General features: G+C 37.2%; 3 protein-coding genes across 8 annotated transcripts in view; 2 read left to right on the forward strand and 1 right to left on the reverse strand.

The window, feature by feature from the left end:
• On the forward strand, nucleotides 1-1,900 carry LOC141798818 (PTB domain-containing engulfment adapter protein 1). The gene is made up of 6 exons (XM_074680676.1): nucleotides 1-48; nucleotides 715-786; nucleotides 1,121-1,219; nucleotides 1,335-1,472; nucleotides 1,559-1,666; nucleotides 1,835-1,900. Exons 1-6 carry the CDS (start codon nucleotides 1-3, stop codon nucleotides 1,898-1,900), a joined length of 531 nt encoding a protein of 176 aa, XP_074536777.1.
• An 860-nt stretch (nucleotides 1,901-2,760) lies between these two features.
• On the forward strand, nucleotides 2,761-12,126 carry tmem106c (transmembrane protein 106C). The gene is made up of 8 exons (XM_074682526.1): nucleotides 2,761-3,264; nucleotides 3,513-3,781; nucleotides 5,052-5,115; nucleotides 5,245-5,404; nucleotides 7,008-7,148; nucleotides 7,920-7,969; nucleotides 9,149-9,202; nucleotides 10,665-12,126. Exons 2-8 carry the CDS (start codon nucleotides 3,571-3,573, stop codon nucleotides 10,816-10,818), a joined length of 834 nt encoding a protein of 277 aa, XP_074538627.1. The 5' UTR covers nucleotides 2,761-3,264; nucleotides 3,513-3,570; the 3' UTR covers nucleotides 10,819-12,126.
• A 3,193-nt stretch (nucleotides 12,127-15,319) lies between these two features.
• Nucleotides 15,320-16,500, reverse strand: part of tns2a (tensin 2a) — a 71,474-nt gene continuing 70,293 nt past the window's right edge. For all 6 annotated transcript variants that reach the window (XM_074680790.1, XM_074680788.1, XM_074680789.1 and 3 more), the window contains one exon: nucleotides 15,320-16,490. In XM_074680790.1, the coding sequence (XP_074536891.1) occupies nucleotides 16,352-16,490 (139 nt within the window). In that variant the 3' untranslated portion in view covers nucleotides 15,320-16,351. The remainder of the gene's footprint in view (nucleotides 16,491-16,500) is intronic.

Below are 16,500 nucleotides of genomic sequence, written 5' to 3' on the forward strand. Positions count from 1 at the left end.
ATGAGTGACACTTCAGAGAACGACAATGAGATCTCCTTCTCCCTGAGGGTGAGCACTGACTCTGGGTGGCTGAAAATTTCACTCTGAAAATCACTTTTACTTCAAAAACAACCAAACAATGTCGTTGTTGTATCTTTAAAAATCGGTCAGATTTTTCTAATCCATACTGTAAGCACTTATTTTGAAACATTCAAATTTGATGTCAGTCAAAACTGGCAGACTGAGAGGAAGTGGAACCTGTTAAGATCCTCTACTCCTCAAAGATCAGCAGTAAAACTTGTGGTTGCTTCATTTGTGGTAAATTTGTGTCTCTCTGTGATCATTTTGCTGAACTTAGGGGACTGTTTGTTTCTTTTTGTAGATGATTTGTGTCTTTCATAGCTAACTGAGCCCCTTTATGATTTTTAGTTTGCATATTTACACGTTTGTTGTCAATTTGCATTTTGCTATTAGTTTCTACTTTTCCCTTTCATTTGGCTGTGTTATATGGTGTTTCTAACCGTAAATAGAACTGCTAGCAATAATTTAAGTATAGGCTCAGGGGCCCAATGGCCACTTCAGCCTGTTAGCCTGCACTGAGTTTACCCCATATCCGTTGATGTTAATTCATCATCACGGTGCTCTTCCTTTGTGGACCACATGCTGACATTTAACCCAAATGAAAACACCATTTTACATCCATTTTACCTTTTTTTGTTTTTCTCTAATCTGCAGTTTCTTGGCCGAGTTGAAGTGGTCCGCCATAGTGGATTAGAAATCCTCAATGAAGCGATTGAGAGCCTAAAGGTCAGTAACAACAACTGTATTTCTGGGCTGTCTTTCCCAGAATCCTGTACTATTAAACAAATTAATGTGTTGTTGACATCAGTATGGTAGCAAATGCTCTTGTGTGTTATGTGTTGCACAAAGCAACAATAAAGCAAAGCAATATCTGCCATTTTTGTGTAGCACATCAATGTGTAGTCATCTGAAATCTCAAAATGTTATCAGAGCACTTTAAGACATTACATGAAAGTGGGAAACCCAGGTTGTTTTAGCTGTATATGACCTAATTTTCTGCATGCTTACTCAAAGATGCAACAAACAACATGACGTCCAATCAATCCTCTCTTATCCTCAGACACCAGATAAATACAACCCAGAAAAGGCCGCCAAGAAAAGCAAAGTCCACCTCTTCCTGTCTCAAAGTGGGATAGACATTTTGGAAAACAAAACCAAGGTGCAAGAGGAAAACTTCTCTTCATATCTTCAGAAAAAGGATGTATACCATTGAATCCTCACAGTCTCTAGTCCTCAATCATTGTCAATATCTTCATTGTGTTTCCTCTTCACAGTTTTTGTTATATACCTGCCCTCTGTCCAACATTTCTTTCTGTGCTTTGAGTCCCTCTTCACCCAAAATCTTTGGTTTTGTGGCCCAGCACCCGGCAGCAGAGACGTATCACTGCTATCTGTTCCAGAGCAGGAAGTTTGTGAGTATCCTCAGTTCAACACAACGGCTCTGCATCTTCTCCAAGAATGGTTCAGTGGCTTATTTGCATTTTGAATTATTCTTCAGTCTCATGTTCTGGTGTCATTAATCGGGGACTCTGTCAGAGCTTCAAAGCAAGAGGCCAACACCAACAGAGCAGCACAAGACCTAAAGGTGGAAGCACTCAGGCACAAGGTTTGAATTTTACTTTACTCAGGATGGACCGTTGTCTCAGTTTTAGCTACTGAGAGATTTCTTAAGAGATTCTCAAGCCAATTGCTGACATAAAACACAACTAATATAATCTCATATGTTGTAATTTTCTGTAGTATAGTTACTAACAGTTGCTTTTTTTCCTTTTAGAATAAAATGCTGCAGAGGGAGAATGAGGAGCTGAAACGGAAGATCAGAGGACAGACTGATGTTTAATGTCACCACAGCTGCTGTACCCTACAACAAAAAAAGTCCCATAAACTTTGTGATTTCTCATTTGTTGTTGTTTTTTTCTATATTAAAGCAATAGAAGATCAGGTGTAATGAATGCTGGTGTTTAAAGATGCTATCCTAATGCTGTTTAACCCTTTAATATTTTGGACACCATATCAAGATCCCAACAGTAGAGGGCGGCAGTGAAATCTCTAACTAATCTCTCTTTGCCTCGTCAACCAATGAAAGCCGGGTGCGTTCATGTACTGCTCACTGTGTCGGAAGCATTCAGCCTAGTTGCTCCGTTATGGCTGAAAAATACAAATCTTGAAAAGACGAACAGCTTCAAATGTGACAAGCTTTTAAGAAATGACATTTTTTTTTATCTGCAAGTTGCTATTTTGATAATAATAAACAGAACCTGAATCCTAAGCTCGGTGTGTTTGATATTTTTTATTGCAATGGAACTTTTTTTCTTGCTTGTACTGGACAGTAAATGCAGAAATAGACCATTTTAGTTTAACAGTAGAAAGTTTATCATCTAAGCTCAAGGACCACACATACGATATAGTTGCTCGTTCCACAAATGTAGCAAACCGTACGACTACCTCTACTACTACTCAAAACTAATCTCACTACTACTACTACTACTACTACTACTACTACTACTACTACAACTTATTATTATTATTATTATTATTATTATTATTATTATTATTATTATTATAGTAAAAACATTATAAAACATAAAAGGAAGCAAACAGTAGTATTCTACCGCCATCACTCGGGTTGTTAAAAGTACGCAGGTCACTTGAAGGCAACATAGTATTGCTGCATTCACGTGCTCCTCGGATGGTTCCAGCCCCCGTGTTTTGGAGTCTTCTGACTCCTCCTGACACCAGTGTACTCACACGAGCATGAGGACATTATGTGAGAACAATAACGAGATAATAAGAACGGTTTTTAGTGTACTTAAGTGGACTAAGGAACTAAATTTGGAAAGCTGCTGCAAATTAAATAAAACGCTTCCATGCATTTGACTGAATAGCCAAAAGACAGGTTTTAATACGTGGAGGACATAATGTTACCAGTGTTGACTTAAGTCCGCCATGTTTCAGCGACAAATCACATCAATTCTGTCAACTCGGCAAATCGGTTGCTCACACTTCTCACGGATTTTCTAGTTGTTTCGGCTTCGACGATCCACCACGTGAATCATCCCAGTTGGAAACTAATTTGTCCGATTATTTCGGCACCACGTGAATGAAGGAGTTGAACGTAGCTAAACTTTGGGGCGACAGCGAGCCGGTTGCGCTGCTGCTTACAGGACTGCAGAATGAAAACGTTTAACATGTTTGTTCATAGAGGTAAGTACACTTTGTGTTGATTCAATTTACATTTTACAACCGGAGGTCACTGTAGCTGACTGTCACCGGTTCACCTGTTGAACATAATATTTTGGAAATTTGATTCCGTCAGCTAATCCAACGGGTGATGATTTTTTTTAAAAAAAGACAGTCATAGTAGTTTTAAGGCTAACAACGTTTATTCCCTTTAATTCGCAGTTTATATGTTACGTTAGCTCAGCCTGACTCTATTCTCCATTCAACTACAGGCAGGCTGTAGCCTACAGGGATCTGTGGACTGACCATCCTTTGCTGGCTTGATCCACAATGGGGATGAGGTGGTCTCGCAGCGACAGCAGCCTGTCACTCCTCCCGGACAGAAAGAACCAAAGCCGGACAGAAGAGCGCAGAGACTCCGATAATGACTCTCTGGATGGGATGAGCAGACGTGAGGACATAGCACAGTTTCCATACGTGGAGTTCACTGGCAGGGATAGCATAACGTGTCCAACATGTCAGGGCACTGGAAGGATATCATGTAAGTAGAGACGGTTCAAGTCAATAGCGGTGTAATTTCTTCCTTTCGTTAAAATAGATCCTCAATCTTGTCAGGAAAACACATCTTTTGACTGCAGTGGCACACATTTTTAAAGATTTTTTGGGAAGAAAAAAGAAAAGGAGAGGGAACAATAAGTACCCGAGGAGGGACAGTGTTTTCACTCTGTTGAAAAGTTACAGGGCCAATAGCAATTCACACGTATGATGTTAGAAATACATACATATGCACAAACTTTTGAGGAGGATGCTAAAATAAGGGACCTGGGACACCTTGGCTCATGGTTTAAGTGGCTCCTCCTCAGCTTGAACTTCCAGACTTGATCCACAATCTTTCTCAAGTAGGCTACCTTCAGGTCAGAGCAACTGTTCTTAGTGCCTGTCGCATGCAAAATGTTAACTGTTAAACTAGAATTAAAAGTATTTTTGACATGATTTGCATCCAATTCCCATAATTAGTATGCAATCTAGGGAAAAACAAATCAATAATGACGTTATAGTTCATGTAAAAGCTTTCCATGTGTCCCAATAAACACAAGGACAAATATAAATATTCCTCTGGGTGTGAAAATGTATGAACTCATGCCATACACAGCTGGATATCTATTTGTTCTCGGTAAATAACAGGTGACTAATTTTGGTTAATTCAAATTATTTTGATTTATTTAGAACATAAAAGTTGCATTTTACTGCAGTGGTAAAATCTTTTATGGATCTGAAACATGTGTAAATCATGTTTACACTAAAATTTCCACAAGAGGAAATCCTTACATCAAATCCCAGGAAAACAGAAAGATATCTTCACTTTTCTGTAGAACTAATAAAGAAGGCAGTTTTGATGGAGTTGAAACACACATGCCGAAAAATGTCCTACGGAATGATGAATTATTATTATTTTTTTGATTTGCAATATCATTAGCAAAATTATAAGACAAAATTGCTGGATGGCTCAAAGTGTTTCCAAGATTGTTTTTTAACAGTAAAAGTGTCCCAATAAAATGTGTTATTATTATTATTATTATTATTATTATTATAATTACTTCAATACACACATTCAGAAAAAGTCAGAGTCCTGTTATTGCATGTCTTTTTGTTTGTTTTTTTTGTTCATTAATTTTCAACAGTGCATTCAAACACAGTCCAAACAAATGCCCTGTCAGTTGTGGTGTTGTTGTCACGTATGCTATGGGTCAGAAATATGAAGGTCAAACATTGATCACTGTGTTGCATGACTTGCTTTTCTCTCGTTATAGATCAGGTGAATGAACTGGTTGCATTGATCCCATACAGCGACCAAAGGCTGCAGCCCCAAAGAACGTATGTCAGCTAAATTTCTCAACATATGTATTTTTATTTATACACAGTCTAGCTATGGGACATTGATTGAAGTCAAAAGTTGTTAAAAAAAACTAAGAAGGGCTTTTTTTCTGTCTGTGTGTGTCACAGGAAGCTGTATGTAGTCCTGTCAATTGTGCTGTGTCTCCTCGCTTCCTCGCTCGTGGCCTTTTTCCTCTTCCCTCGCTCTGTGGTTGTAGTGGATGATGGGATACACTCTGTCTCCGTGCAGTTTGACACAACCAATCAGAAGGTCTTAATGAACATGACGGTAGGTTTTCCTTCTTACTTTCAGCTTATTAAAGCTTTTTCTACCTTTTTGCAGTTTATCAGGAGCACTAAGCTGAAAATAATGAAGTCTAATCCAACATTCCTCCTTTATTTAATGAAGGTTTTAAAGTCCAGTTATACTGTATGCTGGTAATGTCTGAAAGAGGTATTGATTACAAACGTGTTCATTTTGGAAGCTTTGGCAAAAACACTTCACAGTTCAAAAACTGCAGCCCCAAAGGAATCATTAGGTCTGAATAACAGCTTTGAAATCTTAACATCATAAATGTAGCTCTACAGATGCAGTATTTTCATTTTTCTGTAATCTGTAGAATCTTTCCTAAACAATTGATTTACTCCTGAGTCTTCAAAACGTCAGGAAATAGTGAAAAATGCTGATACGTGTTTGCAAAAGCCTATGAAAAATCCCTGAGGTTCTTGTTTTGGCTAAAACCTTGAAACTGATTGTAAAACATAAAGAGGCCTGAAAATATCAGCAGCCTTTAGCCTTGAATCAGCTCAAAACGCCAAACAATTCATAGAGTATCAAAGGTAGAGGTTTATTTGGTGTGGGATAACTTCTATAAGTGCGGTACCTCCATCAAACTCATTTGTATGGTAAATTAAATCTTGTTTGAGTGAACTCTTATTTTTGGTAGAAACATTGGATTATGTAGAGGTCAAAGTTTGCTACCGTGGGTCCAAATAATAGAATTTATGCTCAAATGATAAACTGATTAGTTTGTTTGTAGAAAATAAGAAACTGAGCCAATTTGTTGATGCACTCACTCTTAGATTTGTTTTTGTGCATTTTTCTCAGCTATGCTACTTTGCACGGGCACTGCCAAGGAATTTTTGACCCCAAGAAATAGGATCGCATTTGTCTCTAATCCTACTAGATAGAGAAAAATGCTCTGATATGAAGAAAAAGTTTGGCAATTTGTATTTGATGGATTATTTATTTGTTGTAATGAAGCTCCTTGGTAGTAAATCTTATACCAGTGGAAAGCCTGTTTATTTCTCTTTAAAACGGCGCCACATTTGTAAGGAATATGTATTTGTGGGATGTGCTGCAGTACTGAGGATGTGGGTTGTGCCCAGAAAAATTTGCCAAATCTTCTCTACCAATGCCAAACAGCTTATTCCACTGTTGCTAAAACAAATTTCAAATTTTTTGTGCAACATTTATTTCAGTTCTGTCAGTCATGTACTTTCAGAATAGTACTTGCGTTTTCACCCCATGCTCTCCTGCTGCTTTGCAATATGTTGACAATTATATTCAAGTTAAGATTCCTGCTTAAGCACTAAAATGAATCATTCGGACAGTAAAATGCAAGTGTCTGAGATACAGAACAGCCCCGCTATCTGCAACTGTGAGAACTGCCTGAGTTAATGTATATACAAGTTAAACTGTAACAAGGACTGTAATGCAGGGATCCTGAAAGACATGTTTCCTTTCTGAACTCGCGCCAGTTTTTATTGCTTACGCTGTGATATGAAACGTACTATCACCACGCCCAAAACCTGAAAATAAATGTCATAAAAACATGCTTACGGTAATATTTATTAAACCTAACTTCCTTCTTTTGACATTTTGTCCTCAGAGCACTCTGAACCTCAGCAACCCAAACTTCTTCTCGGTGTGGGTGGACAGTGTGAGCTGTCGAGTGTTTTACATGAAGACTGTGATCGGGTCTGAGCAGCAACACAACGTCACTGCCCTCTTGCCACTCAGTGACATTCAGGTGAAAAAAAGAGGCATAATCAGAAGTTTTTTAGACGACAGCTAATGAATGCAACAGGTTTTTATACAAAAAATTGGTCTTTAAAAGTTTCATGTCTTAACCCTGTTCGGGTCAAAAGTCCAAGGAGGTCAACTGTTATGTTATGCACTGTAATTTAAATAAGTAACTTTTTTTTTCCATTTCTGTGTAAACACTGTTTGTATGCACAGTTAACATCACCAGCTGCTGCTGCAGGCTCACAGTTCAGTGTGCAAACAAAAGTATCATAACTGTAAAGCACCTGTGAGGGTGTGCCTAAGACATGGTGTGATATCTGTTTCATAAGACTGCTTTAAACATGAGCTTGCAGCTTCTCTGTGAAAGCCTTCTCATAAAGTTTTTAAGGTCTGAAGACTTTTGAACAAAAACACAAACACTGACCTTTATCTGAAAATATTACATTACTGCTCCTGCCAGCAAATTCCACGAAAAAGAACAAAAGCAAGCTTGACTTAACCCTGCTGAGAAGAGTTTTGGACATTGTGTAAGCTAGATGTTTTTTTTAAAAGCACTATATATATATATATAATATGTGTGTGTGTGTGTATGTATGTATATATATATATATATATATATATATATATATATATATATATATATATATATATATATATATATATATATATATATAGAAATAGATAGATAGATAGATAGATAGATAGATAGATAGGTAGGTAGGTATAATGCAAAAATGACAACATGTTTACAGGTGTCTGTTTTTATTTTCTTTAGGTGAACTACACAGTCACTGTTGAGATTGGCAGCAGTGCACCGTATGTCTAGTAAGTATCTCTGTTCAGACTTTGTCCTAACTGTTTTTTAGCATCATCTAGAAACAGGAAACATCTGACCTTGTGAGCACAGCAGTGAATTCACTTCCCAGAACATATTGTTCCCAAATTAAAATAGACTTTTTACACGTTGTACAGACCAAATTCACAAAGCAAATCTGAGAAAATTTCTTGTTTCTAGATATTAAAAAATAAAAATGTCAAGAGTAAACAAACTGGGGTAAGACAAATTTGCCGTATTAGGAAATTCTTATTTCCTGAAGCTTGACAAGTTCTTTTTTCTCATTCGATTGGCAGATTTATTTCAATCTTTGCATGCAATTTAGGCATTTATTTTCATATCTAAAAATTAAAAATTACTGGACTTGTCAGGTGAATTCCACTCATATCAAGTCTATTGAGATTTGTTGAACCAAGAATAAGACATAAACCCCTACTTAGATTTTTAGTTTTTGTGGTGTTCTTGTAGCTGAAAGGGAAACACATTTACTTTGGTCAGAGACTTAAAAAAATCAGGTCAGCATGTGAGAGATGGATTATAAAAAGAATGGTCAAATTAGAGGCAGCAGAGACTTTATTATAATCCTCACTTCAGGTCCCTAGTATGGGACAGACTCCAAAATCTCAGATACAACTATTCCCATAATGCAACTCTCTGCCTTCTGTGTGCAAACAGAATTGGTCAGTTTGAATGCAGGCATCTCAAAACATCACTGTTTGCAGAAAGTTTGGATGCTGATTTATATGAAAAGAAAACAGAATGATGTTTTGCTCCCAGCAACTGCTTGTTATAAACATTTCATCACCTTCAAAATTCCTTGTAGAACAGGTAGTTTTGACGTGTCATATTTGTAATTCTTTAAAGTCAAGCTGAAGTAGTTTGCAGACTTAAAAAAGGTCCAGTTGGAGCCACAGAGGACGTGATGTAACTGTTTCCACACTTAGTCTCTTATCAGCAGTAAACTGACTTGTGCACTTTCTGTGGGGCAATTCGTTAACTGAAAACAATGACTTTTTTCCTGCTAAAATAGAAACATATACCTTGTACATACAAATAGCTATAATTGGGAGCTGGGATTTTTACATGTTTTAGGGTTGAGCTGTTGTTATCCAGAGCTATAAAGATGCCAGTGTGGAAATCCTCTGTTTTCTGTTTTGTTTCTCTTTCAGTGCCTTCTGCACCATGCCCAGCATCAAGGTCCACAACATTGTTGTTCTCATGCAGTAAGTTTTTCTTTAACCTCTTTAACATTTTGTATTTTTTTTTGTAAAGGTATGTCATTTTTATTCTTGGTTCCAATGCAAGTGGTTGTTGGGTTCAGGAATAAGTATCGATGCAACCAAAAAAATTCCTAAATTTAGTGCACAAAAAAGTCCTGCTTTTAAAACTGGATTATTAGAGAAATGAGAATTTTGTGTCAAGTAAATGTGCAAGACATGTTTTTCATTAAAACTTTGTGAAGTCAGAGTTTTTTAGGGTTAACTTTTAAAAGGCAAGAGAAAAATATGAAATATTTTATGAAAAACATCTTAACACCTTCTTGTGTTAGAAAATCAAAATCAGGTATCTCTATCTGTCAGACCAATGTAGCTGAGCAAACAGAAATTTTTAACATCTACAATTTGGTTTATTTGAAACCGAATGGGGAAATCAAATTACACAAGTGCCCAAAGTTTAGTCAGTTTTTCACCAACACAGTATCAACACAGCATTTACTTTGCATCACACAGCTCTGAGGCAGCTGTGCGGTTTAGTTTTGTGTCATACTGACTAACACTGCATGACACGTTACAACATCCACCATTTCCTGCGGGGGGTGACTTGTGTGACACAATGTAAAACATAACTAGCTAAGATTTGTCCCTTGCTCAGACTAAAATTCTTGTTTTTTATCAACTGTAACAAAATGAGTAAAATGCTAAGAATCAAAAGTTCTCAACAATACGGGCAATGCATGAAGACCATAGATGAGCACTGTCCTCTTTAAGGTAAGACAAACAGTAAACAGGTTTTCTTGTAGTTTGTACCTTCTTTTGTTAAAATTATCAGGTTGTTCCTGGAAATGGATGTTAACTCTTCAGCAACTCTGAAGTCAGTCAGTTGGGGAAAAACAAGCTCAGGACCCTGTGCTGTTTTTATCCCTGCAAAATAAATGCCATCATTTCTTAGTCTCATTCTATTCTCAGGCAAGGCAAGTATATTTATATAGCACATTTCAGCAGCAAGGCAATTCAAATTGCTTGACAGATACAAATCAGCAAAACAAATTAAAAGAAAAAATTTAAAGTCAATTAAAAAGTAAAAAATAAAACAAAAATAAAAATGTCAAAAAAAATGTTAGAACACATTTTAAGGTACCAGCATAAATGCAGTTATGCTTGTTTATCTGTCACTACACTTGCATGAGGAATTCTCTCAATAGAATTTAAGTTTTTTGTCCTGAAGATGCAGGCTGTAGTGTTAAATGCTCAGAACACAAGCTGTGGGTGAATGCAGGTCTAATATTTGCTTTGGTAATCATAGGGTGAAAAACAGTGTCACAGCCTGTGCTCACACTCAGACGTAGGACCTGCTGCTTGTTCCTGGCAGGGCGAGGCGGAGCTTTCAGAAATGACCTCTTTTGTCTCATGTTGTGACTTTATTCAACCCTTAGACTGACTTTCTGTTTCCTGTTCCTGCTTTCAGAACCACTGTGAAAACTGCCAACATGGTGCACACAACCATGAACAGCCTGGAGGCGTACCGTTACATTGACTGTGGCTCAAACACCACAGACATCCAGCAGCACCTCACCTCCACCTTCTCACCTGCCTTAACCCTTAGCACCCCTCTGCTCTGAGCCCTGCAGAGACAAGGATCACTCCTCAGTTGGAGGTGGTAGGTGTTAGTGCACACTCCAGGGTGGATTTGCTCTCCCTCATAAAAAAAAACACCTGCAGCAGAAGTATAGAAGTTGCTTTTGCTTTAGCTCAGGTGGAGTAAGTAGCTTTAAATGATGGTGCTGCTTCCTGGAAAATGGTTAAATTGATTTTCATTGAACAGCCACGAGACAACAGATAAGTGGTTTGTTTTGGTTGTTACAATATTTCCTTCCACAGAGTATCACATATTGTTTTCTTGCATTAGTTTGGCTCATTGAATGCCTGAACTTTTGCTGTTTCAGATCAGTTACAGGTTCTCACGATAAAAAAAACAGAAGAGAAGAAAATTAAGTGAGTCATTGCCAGTGAGCGCTGTGGTGTGTTTAGCAGGCAGGGAAATGTCAGAAAGAGCTTTTCTTTGCGATGCTCAGCTGACTAGGATGTGCCACAGACAGCATTTTACCATCCTTTAACAGTGCACAGCTCTGTCTGTGTCTGCTGCTGCTGTTGCAACATCAGGAAAGAATTTGTCTGCAAAGCTTGAATGACCTTTGTATTCTAACACTGTGTTTATGGAGGCTGCTGAATGGAGAAGGAGCTGACCCGCTCTTTCTGTTTGGAATTAATGCAGGGATTATGTAGTATTTGCACCTTGGACATTTTGTTACACCTTAATTTGCCGCCTGGTCTTAGAGCTTGAAGTGGTGTTTCAGGGTTAAACAAGTGACAGATGTTTTTAAATGGTTGAATAAGTAAATAACTGTTGGAACATTTCATGACTTTAAGAACACCAGATTCAGGGCTCAGGTTCATACGAGACACAGAGAGAGATCGTTTCTCTCAACATACTCTCTGTGAATCACAGACTTTACGTGACCAAGTATTCTTCAGGACTCTCTTAAAGCCTCTGTTTTGTTTAGAGTTCTTTGATAAGCTTGACTTCTTAGTGCACACAAATTGACTGAAAAACTCTGATTATTTTTAAAGGGATAGTTGTTTGTAATTTTGTCTGAATGCTTTTACTAGGGTTTTTAAAAAAGAGGTTCTTAAATAGATGTGAAAATGAGCTGTGAATAAATAAAATTCTTAAAACAAACAGTTGTGTAGTATTGTTTTGAAAAGATGTAAATGTTGCAACAATGAATTGACTTGTTCAGAGCCTTATCCAAGTGAAATGTAAATATGTAAACATAACCTTGTTTTCTTTATGTAATAAAACCGTAAACTGGACATTTATCATGTCATTGATCTTCAGATTATCTGGTGGCAAATAATTTAAATAAATGAATAATTGTGCTATTTCTGACACAACTTTTAACCTGTCTAATCCCACTGGCAACAACAGTTGCTGCACTTTTTTTCACTTTTTGAATATCTTGAAGTGTTGGCTTGACTTTATTTTGTAGCCAATTTATGTTTTGAAATTAAAGTTTAACTAAAAACAGCACTTATGCTTTTAATTCAACCTGATGAGACCCTGCATTCTCAAAGAGCCTCCTGAGACTCAAGCTTTTGTCTGGTGTGCATTCTTTATTCCACTTTGCTATTTGGGATAAGTTAGAGCTAACAAGTTTAATAACTAAACTTTGTGTTTGTACAGGAAGTTATTGGTTATTATTTTAATTATTAATTTGTAAGTTAGTGTAATTGCACATAAATACATTGGCTTCATTCAGAAATTTGGATATAAAGCTGCTGTAGAAGTCTTTTGCAGATATTCCTTCCACCTTTACTGAAATAGGTGTAATGTCCAGACACCACCGAAAGATGATGTGAGCCACATCCCCAAATGTGGCAAATAAGCCAAAGTTATAAAAATTGAAGTACAATGGGTTGAGAGGTAGAAATTTTCTCATTTGAGTATGCAGAGTCTCGAGGATAGAGATGTAATATTCTTGTAGTCATGTAGTCTTAATGTTTCACCTCAGTCTTAAACTATAACCTCCCTCTCTTTTGATCGCTAGCAAATCAATAAAATGGTTCGTGAATTGAATAAAAAATGATTAATTGATTCTAGAAGACAAAAACACCCAGGGTTATATATTCTCAAATCAACACCCTCTCACTGATCAACATGTCTGTTTTTAATAATTTCACTGACTGATCTTCATTTCTCTTGCTAACAGCAAATAACAACAGACCCAGAAGCGCTGAAGGTACCACATCATCTCAGTTTAATTCTATTCTTCATTTTTTTGGCATACAAAATAGCACATCCTTTCCAAACAATGTTTCCTTTTTATGTCTCATACACTGTCCTATAGCTGCTTGTGGAAATATATTACTACTTAATATAAAGAACAAGAAACAGACCACAATATATTATCACTGTAATACAAGAAGTGTTTATCATGGGTTCAACAAAAACAGAAACACACTAAATGAATGCATAGTACGAATAAAAGAAGTAATAAGTACAAAAATATAGCTGGATAAAAGCTTATTAATACATGAGTGCTTCTTCTTTGGTTAAATACATCAGTCTTTAGGTCATCGCCTCACCTGTGTGTGTTAACCAGCCTGGCTTTTATTTACTTCATGTGTTTGAATCATTTTTTTAATGAATGAACACTAAATATAGCAAAGGTGTACTCAAACTGTACGTCCCACCTTGTCCAGCTTTTCCCACATACTTTTCTTTAAATTTGGACGTCACAAATCCTTACTCAACATTTTCACCCAAAAACCCTTCAAACACACACACATGCCCCCCCCCTCGCCCTCACACACACTCACTCTTATTAAAGGTTAAAAACCTCACATTCATGTTTACTTTCAGTAGAGTTATGCCTCTATCTCTCTCTGTTTGTTGTGTATGTGAGTAAAAAACATGATTGTCAATGATAGTCCATGACTTGAAGTTCTGCAGGAACAAAGCTGCTGTCAAACGTTGAAGGCAAGAGTGGCGGTAATGTGCTGTACATACGTCAGAATACCTGAACATCTCGAGATACAGAGACTGAATTACATCATCAGGGCTTTGGTCCTTTTATACAAAGAAAAATACAGACTTTTGTAGCAATACATGATATAAACACTAACTGTTTTTAAAGGCAGTCATTATGTGTGTCTTTACATTATCAACACAGTGCAACAAAATATCCTCTTTGTAACCGCGTCACACAGTCTGTGTGTCCTTAAAGCTGCTTTGAGTTGGTCTTTTTTTTATACACTTGAAAAAAAGCCTGAACCGGATGGTTACAGAATTCATACACCATCATTCAACCAGGAGCCTGCATCACCAACAGACATTGATTCAGTCTGACTTCTCTGAGCCAAACACAGCCAACTCTGGGTAACCACATTACTGTGAGGCTAGTTGTTCATTTGCTTTTGGTTTTCCCATTCACCTTTTAGTACATGTACATTGCTTCTGAAAAACATTCACAGTGCTTCACTTTTTCACTTTTGATTTTAACAGCCTTATTCCAAAATGGAGTTAATTCATTTTTTCTTAAAAATTCTACACGTTATGACCTGAAAAAAGTCTGAATTTTTTTTTGCAAATACATCAAAAATGAAAAACTAAGACATTATATGTACATTAGTATTCACAGCCTTTGCTCAGTACTTTGTTGATGCCGATGGTAGAGTGGCCGGATGGAAGCCACTCCTTAGTAAGAAGCACATGGCAGCCCACCTGGAGTTTACCAAAAGGCACCCAGTTCTCAGACCATGAGAAAGAAAATCCTCTAGTTTGATGAGACAAAGATTGAACTCGATGGTGTGAATGCCGGGCATCTTGTTTAAAGGAAACCAGGCATCGTTCATCATCTGGCCCATACCATCCCTACGGTGAAGCATGGTGGTGGCAGCATCAAGCTGTGGGGATGTTTTTCAGCAGCAGGAACTGGGAGACCAGTCAGGATTGTGGAAAAGATGAATGCAACAATGTACAGAGACATCCTGGATGAAAACCTGCTCCAGAGCACTCTGGACCTCAGACTGGAGCGACGGTTCATCTTTCAGCAGGACAATGACCCAAAGCCCACAGCCAAGATATCAAAGGGACGGCTTCAGGAAAACTCTGTGAATGTCCTTGAGTGACTCAGCCAGGGCCCAGACTTAAATCAATCGAACATGAGATCTGACATGACTGTGCAATGATGCTCCCCATCCAACCTGATGGAGCTTGAGAGGTGCTGCCAAGAGGTATAGGCCAAACTGTGCAAGGATAGATGTGCCAAGCTCGAGGCATCAAATTTAAGAAAACTTTATCCTGTAATTGCTCCCAAAGGTGTATCAACAAAGTACTGAGCAAAGATTGTAAACAATTTTGGACAATTGATGTCTTAACTTTTGTTTTTATTAAATTGGCAACTTTTCACACTGTCATTATGAGGTGTGTGCAGAATTTTGAAGAAAAAAATGAATTAATTCAATTTTGAAATTAGGCTGTAACAACAAAATGTGAAGCGCTGTGAATACTTTTCGGATGCACTGTGCAGTTTTTGCTAACAAAATTTTACTTAAAAGAAAAAGTACCACTTTGCATATCTGTTAGATACCATGTAAAATGTAGTTAAGTACAGAAGAGAAGTTAAAGTACTGGTTTTAAAGCCCACAAAAAGCTACTTCATTATATTAACTTTAGTACATTTTAGTTGTTATTTCTACTTTATTTTTGTGTCATCATGACAGAATTTTTTTGGTAAATTAAGTGTAATGGTATGGGTTAAAAAAAACTTTGAGTGAATGAAAGTGAAAGAAAATCAAAGCAATTCATTCATAAGGTGATTAAATTACCTTTTCCCAGTTAATGTGAATCCGTATGTGACCTCTTTTTTTAGTTAACTTCTAACAAATTATGTGTTATACGAGTGATGTTTTAACACTTGAGTTGGCCCAAAATGTTCTTCTAACTTACACATAAATACATTAGGTAAATTGACTTTTATTATAAAAATATGTTTAATGATCTTACCTAGGTGGAACTTAATTACCTGGCTAGTGTCTTGTGTTTTTTAAGCATGTAAGGACAGAAATGATGACTACATTTTGACAGGGTTCTGATCAACCAACATAGAGCTACAATTCTACCCTATGCTGAAAAACCAGCCTCACAATACCAGAAAAAGACAGCTAAATGATCCGTCCACTGATTCTTCTGAATGATACAGACCCCTGGTAAAAGAGGATATATACATGTATATCTTAAAGAGCTAATATGGATTCTTTGGAGGTGATGTAATGATGAAACACAAATCACCATGTTTTTGCTTAATTGATTTGTCATTTAAAGTACTAAATTATATTGTTGTTGAGGGACAGCTGATCATGCATGAATGAAAAACAACAGTAGGGATCATGGACTAAGATTTTAAATCGCCTTCAAAATGTCTCAACACCAATAATGAGAAACATCTGCATGGTAAAGTAGCATTATTGTTATGGCACTTTCTTAGAAACACGGGTCCTGGGCCAGAACTGAACAATAAAGTCCTTGTCAGTACTTTATGTTTTGTGTCATTGCTCCTTTAATCTCAGGAGCTTGTTTTGCTTTGTCTCCCTCTAGCGGCGCTGAGCCAGCATGACCTTGTTGATGAAGTTGACGATAGCAGAGGCAGGTTGCTCAGGGTCCAACTCTGCAAACAGGTGGCAAACGTTCTCCGCTAAGCTGCCCGGTTTCTTGGCAACAAAACCAAACACTCTAGAGAGGA

The sequence above is a fragment of the Halichoeres trimaculatus genome, unplaced genomic scaffold, assembly GCF_033239565.1.
Source record: "Halichoeres trimaculatus isolate MK-OKI-2021-1 unplaced genomic scaffold, fHalTri1.1 fHalTri1_scaffold_11, whole genome shotgun sequence".
Classification (NCBI taxonomy): Eukaryota; Metazoa; Chordata; class Actinopteri; order Labriformes; family Labridae; genus Halichoeres; species Halichoeres trimaculatus.

Coding starts and splice junctions, on each gene's coding strand:
- LOC141798818 (XM_074680676.1), top strand. CDS start 1: ATGAGTGACACTTCAGAGAACGACAATGAGATCTCCTTCTCCCTGAGG. Junction 787..1,120: donor AAGCGATTGAGAGCCTAAAG/GTCAGTAACAAC, acceptor TCTTATCCTCAG/ACACCAGATAAATACAACCC. Junction 1,473..1,558: donor TGTTCCAGAGCAGGAAGTTT/GTGAGTATCCTC, acceptor ATTATTCTTCAG/TCTCATGTTCTGGTGTCATT.
- tmem106c (XM_074682526.1), top strand. CDS start 3,571: ATGGGGATGAGGTGGTCTCGCAGCGACAGCAGCCTGTCACTCCTCCCG. Junction 3,782..5,051: donor GGGCACTGGAAGGATATCAT/GTAAGTAGAGAC, acceptor CTCTCGTTATAG/ATCAGGTGAATGAACTGGTT. Junction 5,116..5,244: donor AGGCTGCAGCCCCAAAGAAC/GTATGTCAGCTA, acceptor TGTGTGTCACAG/GAAGCTGTATGTAGTCCTGT.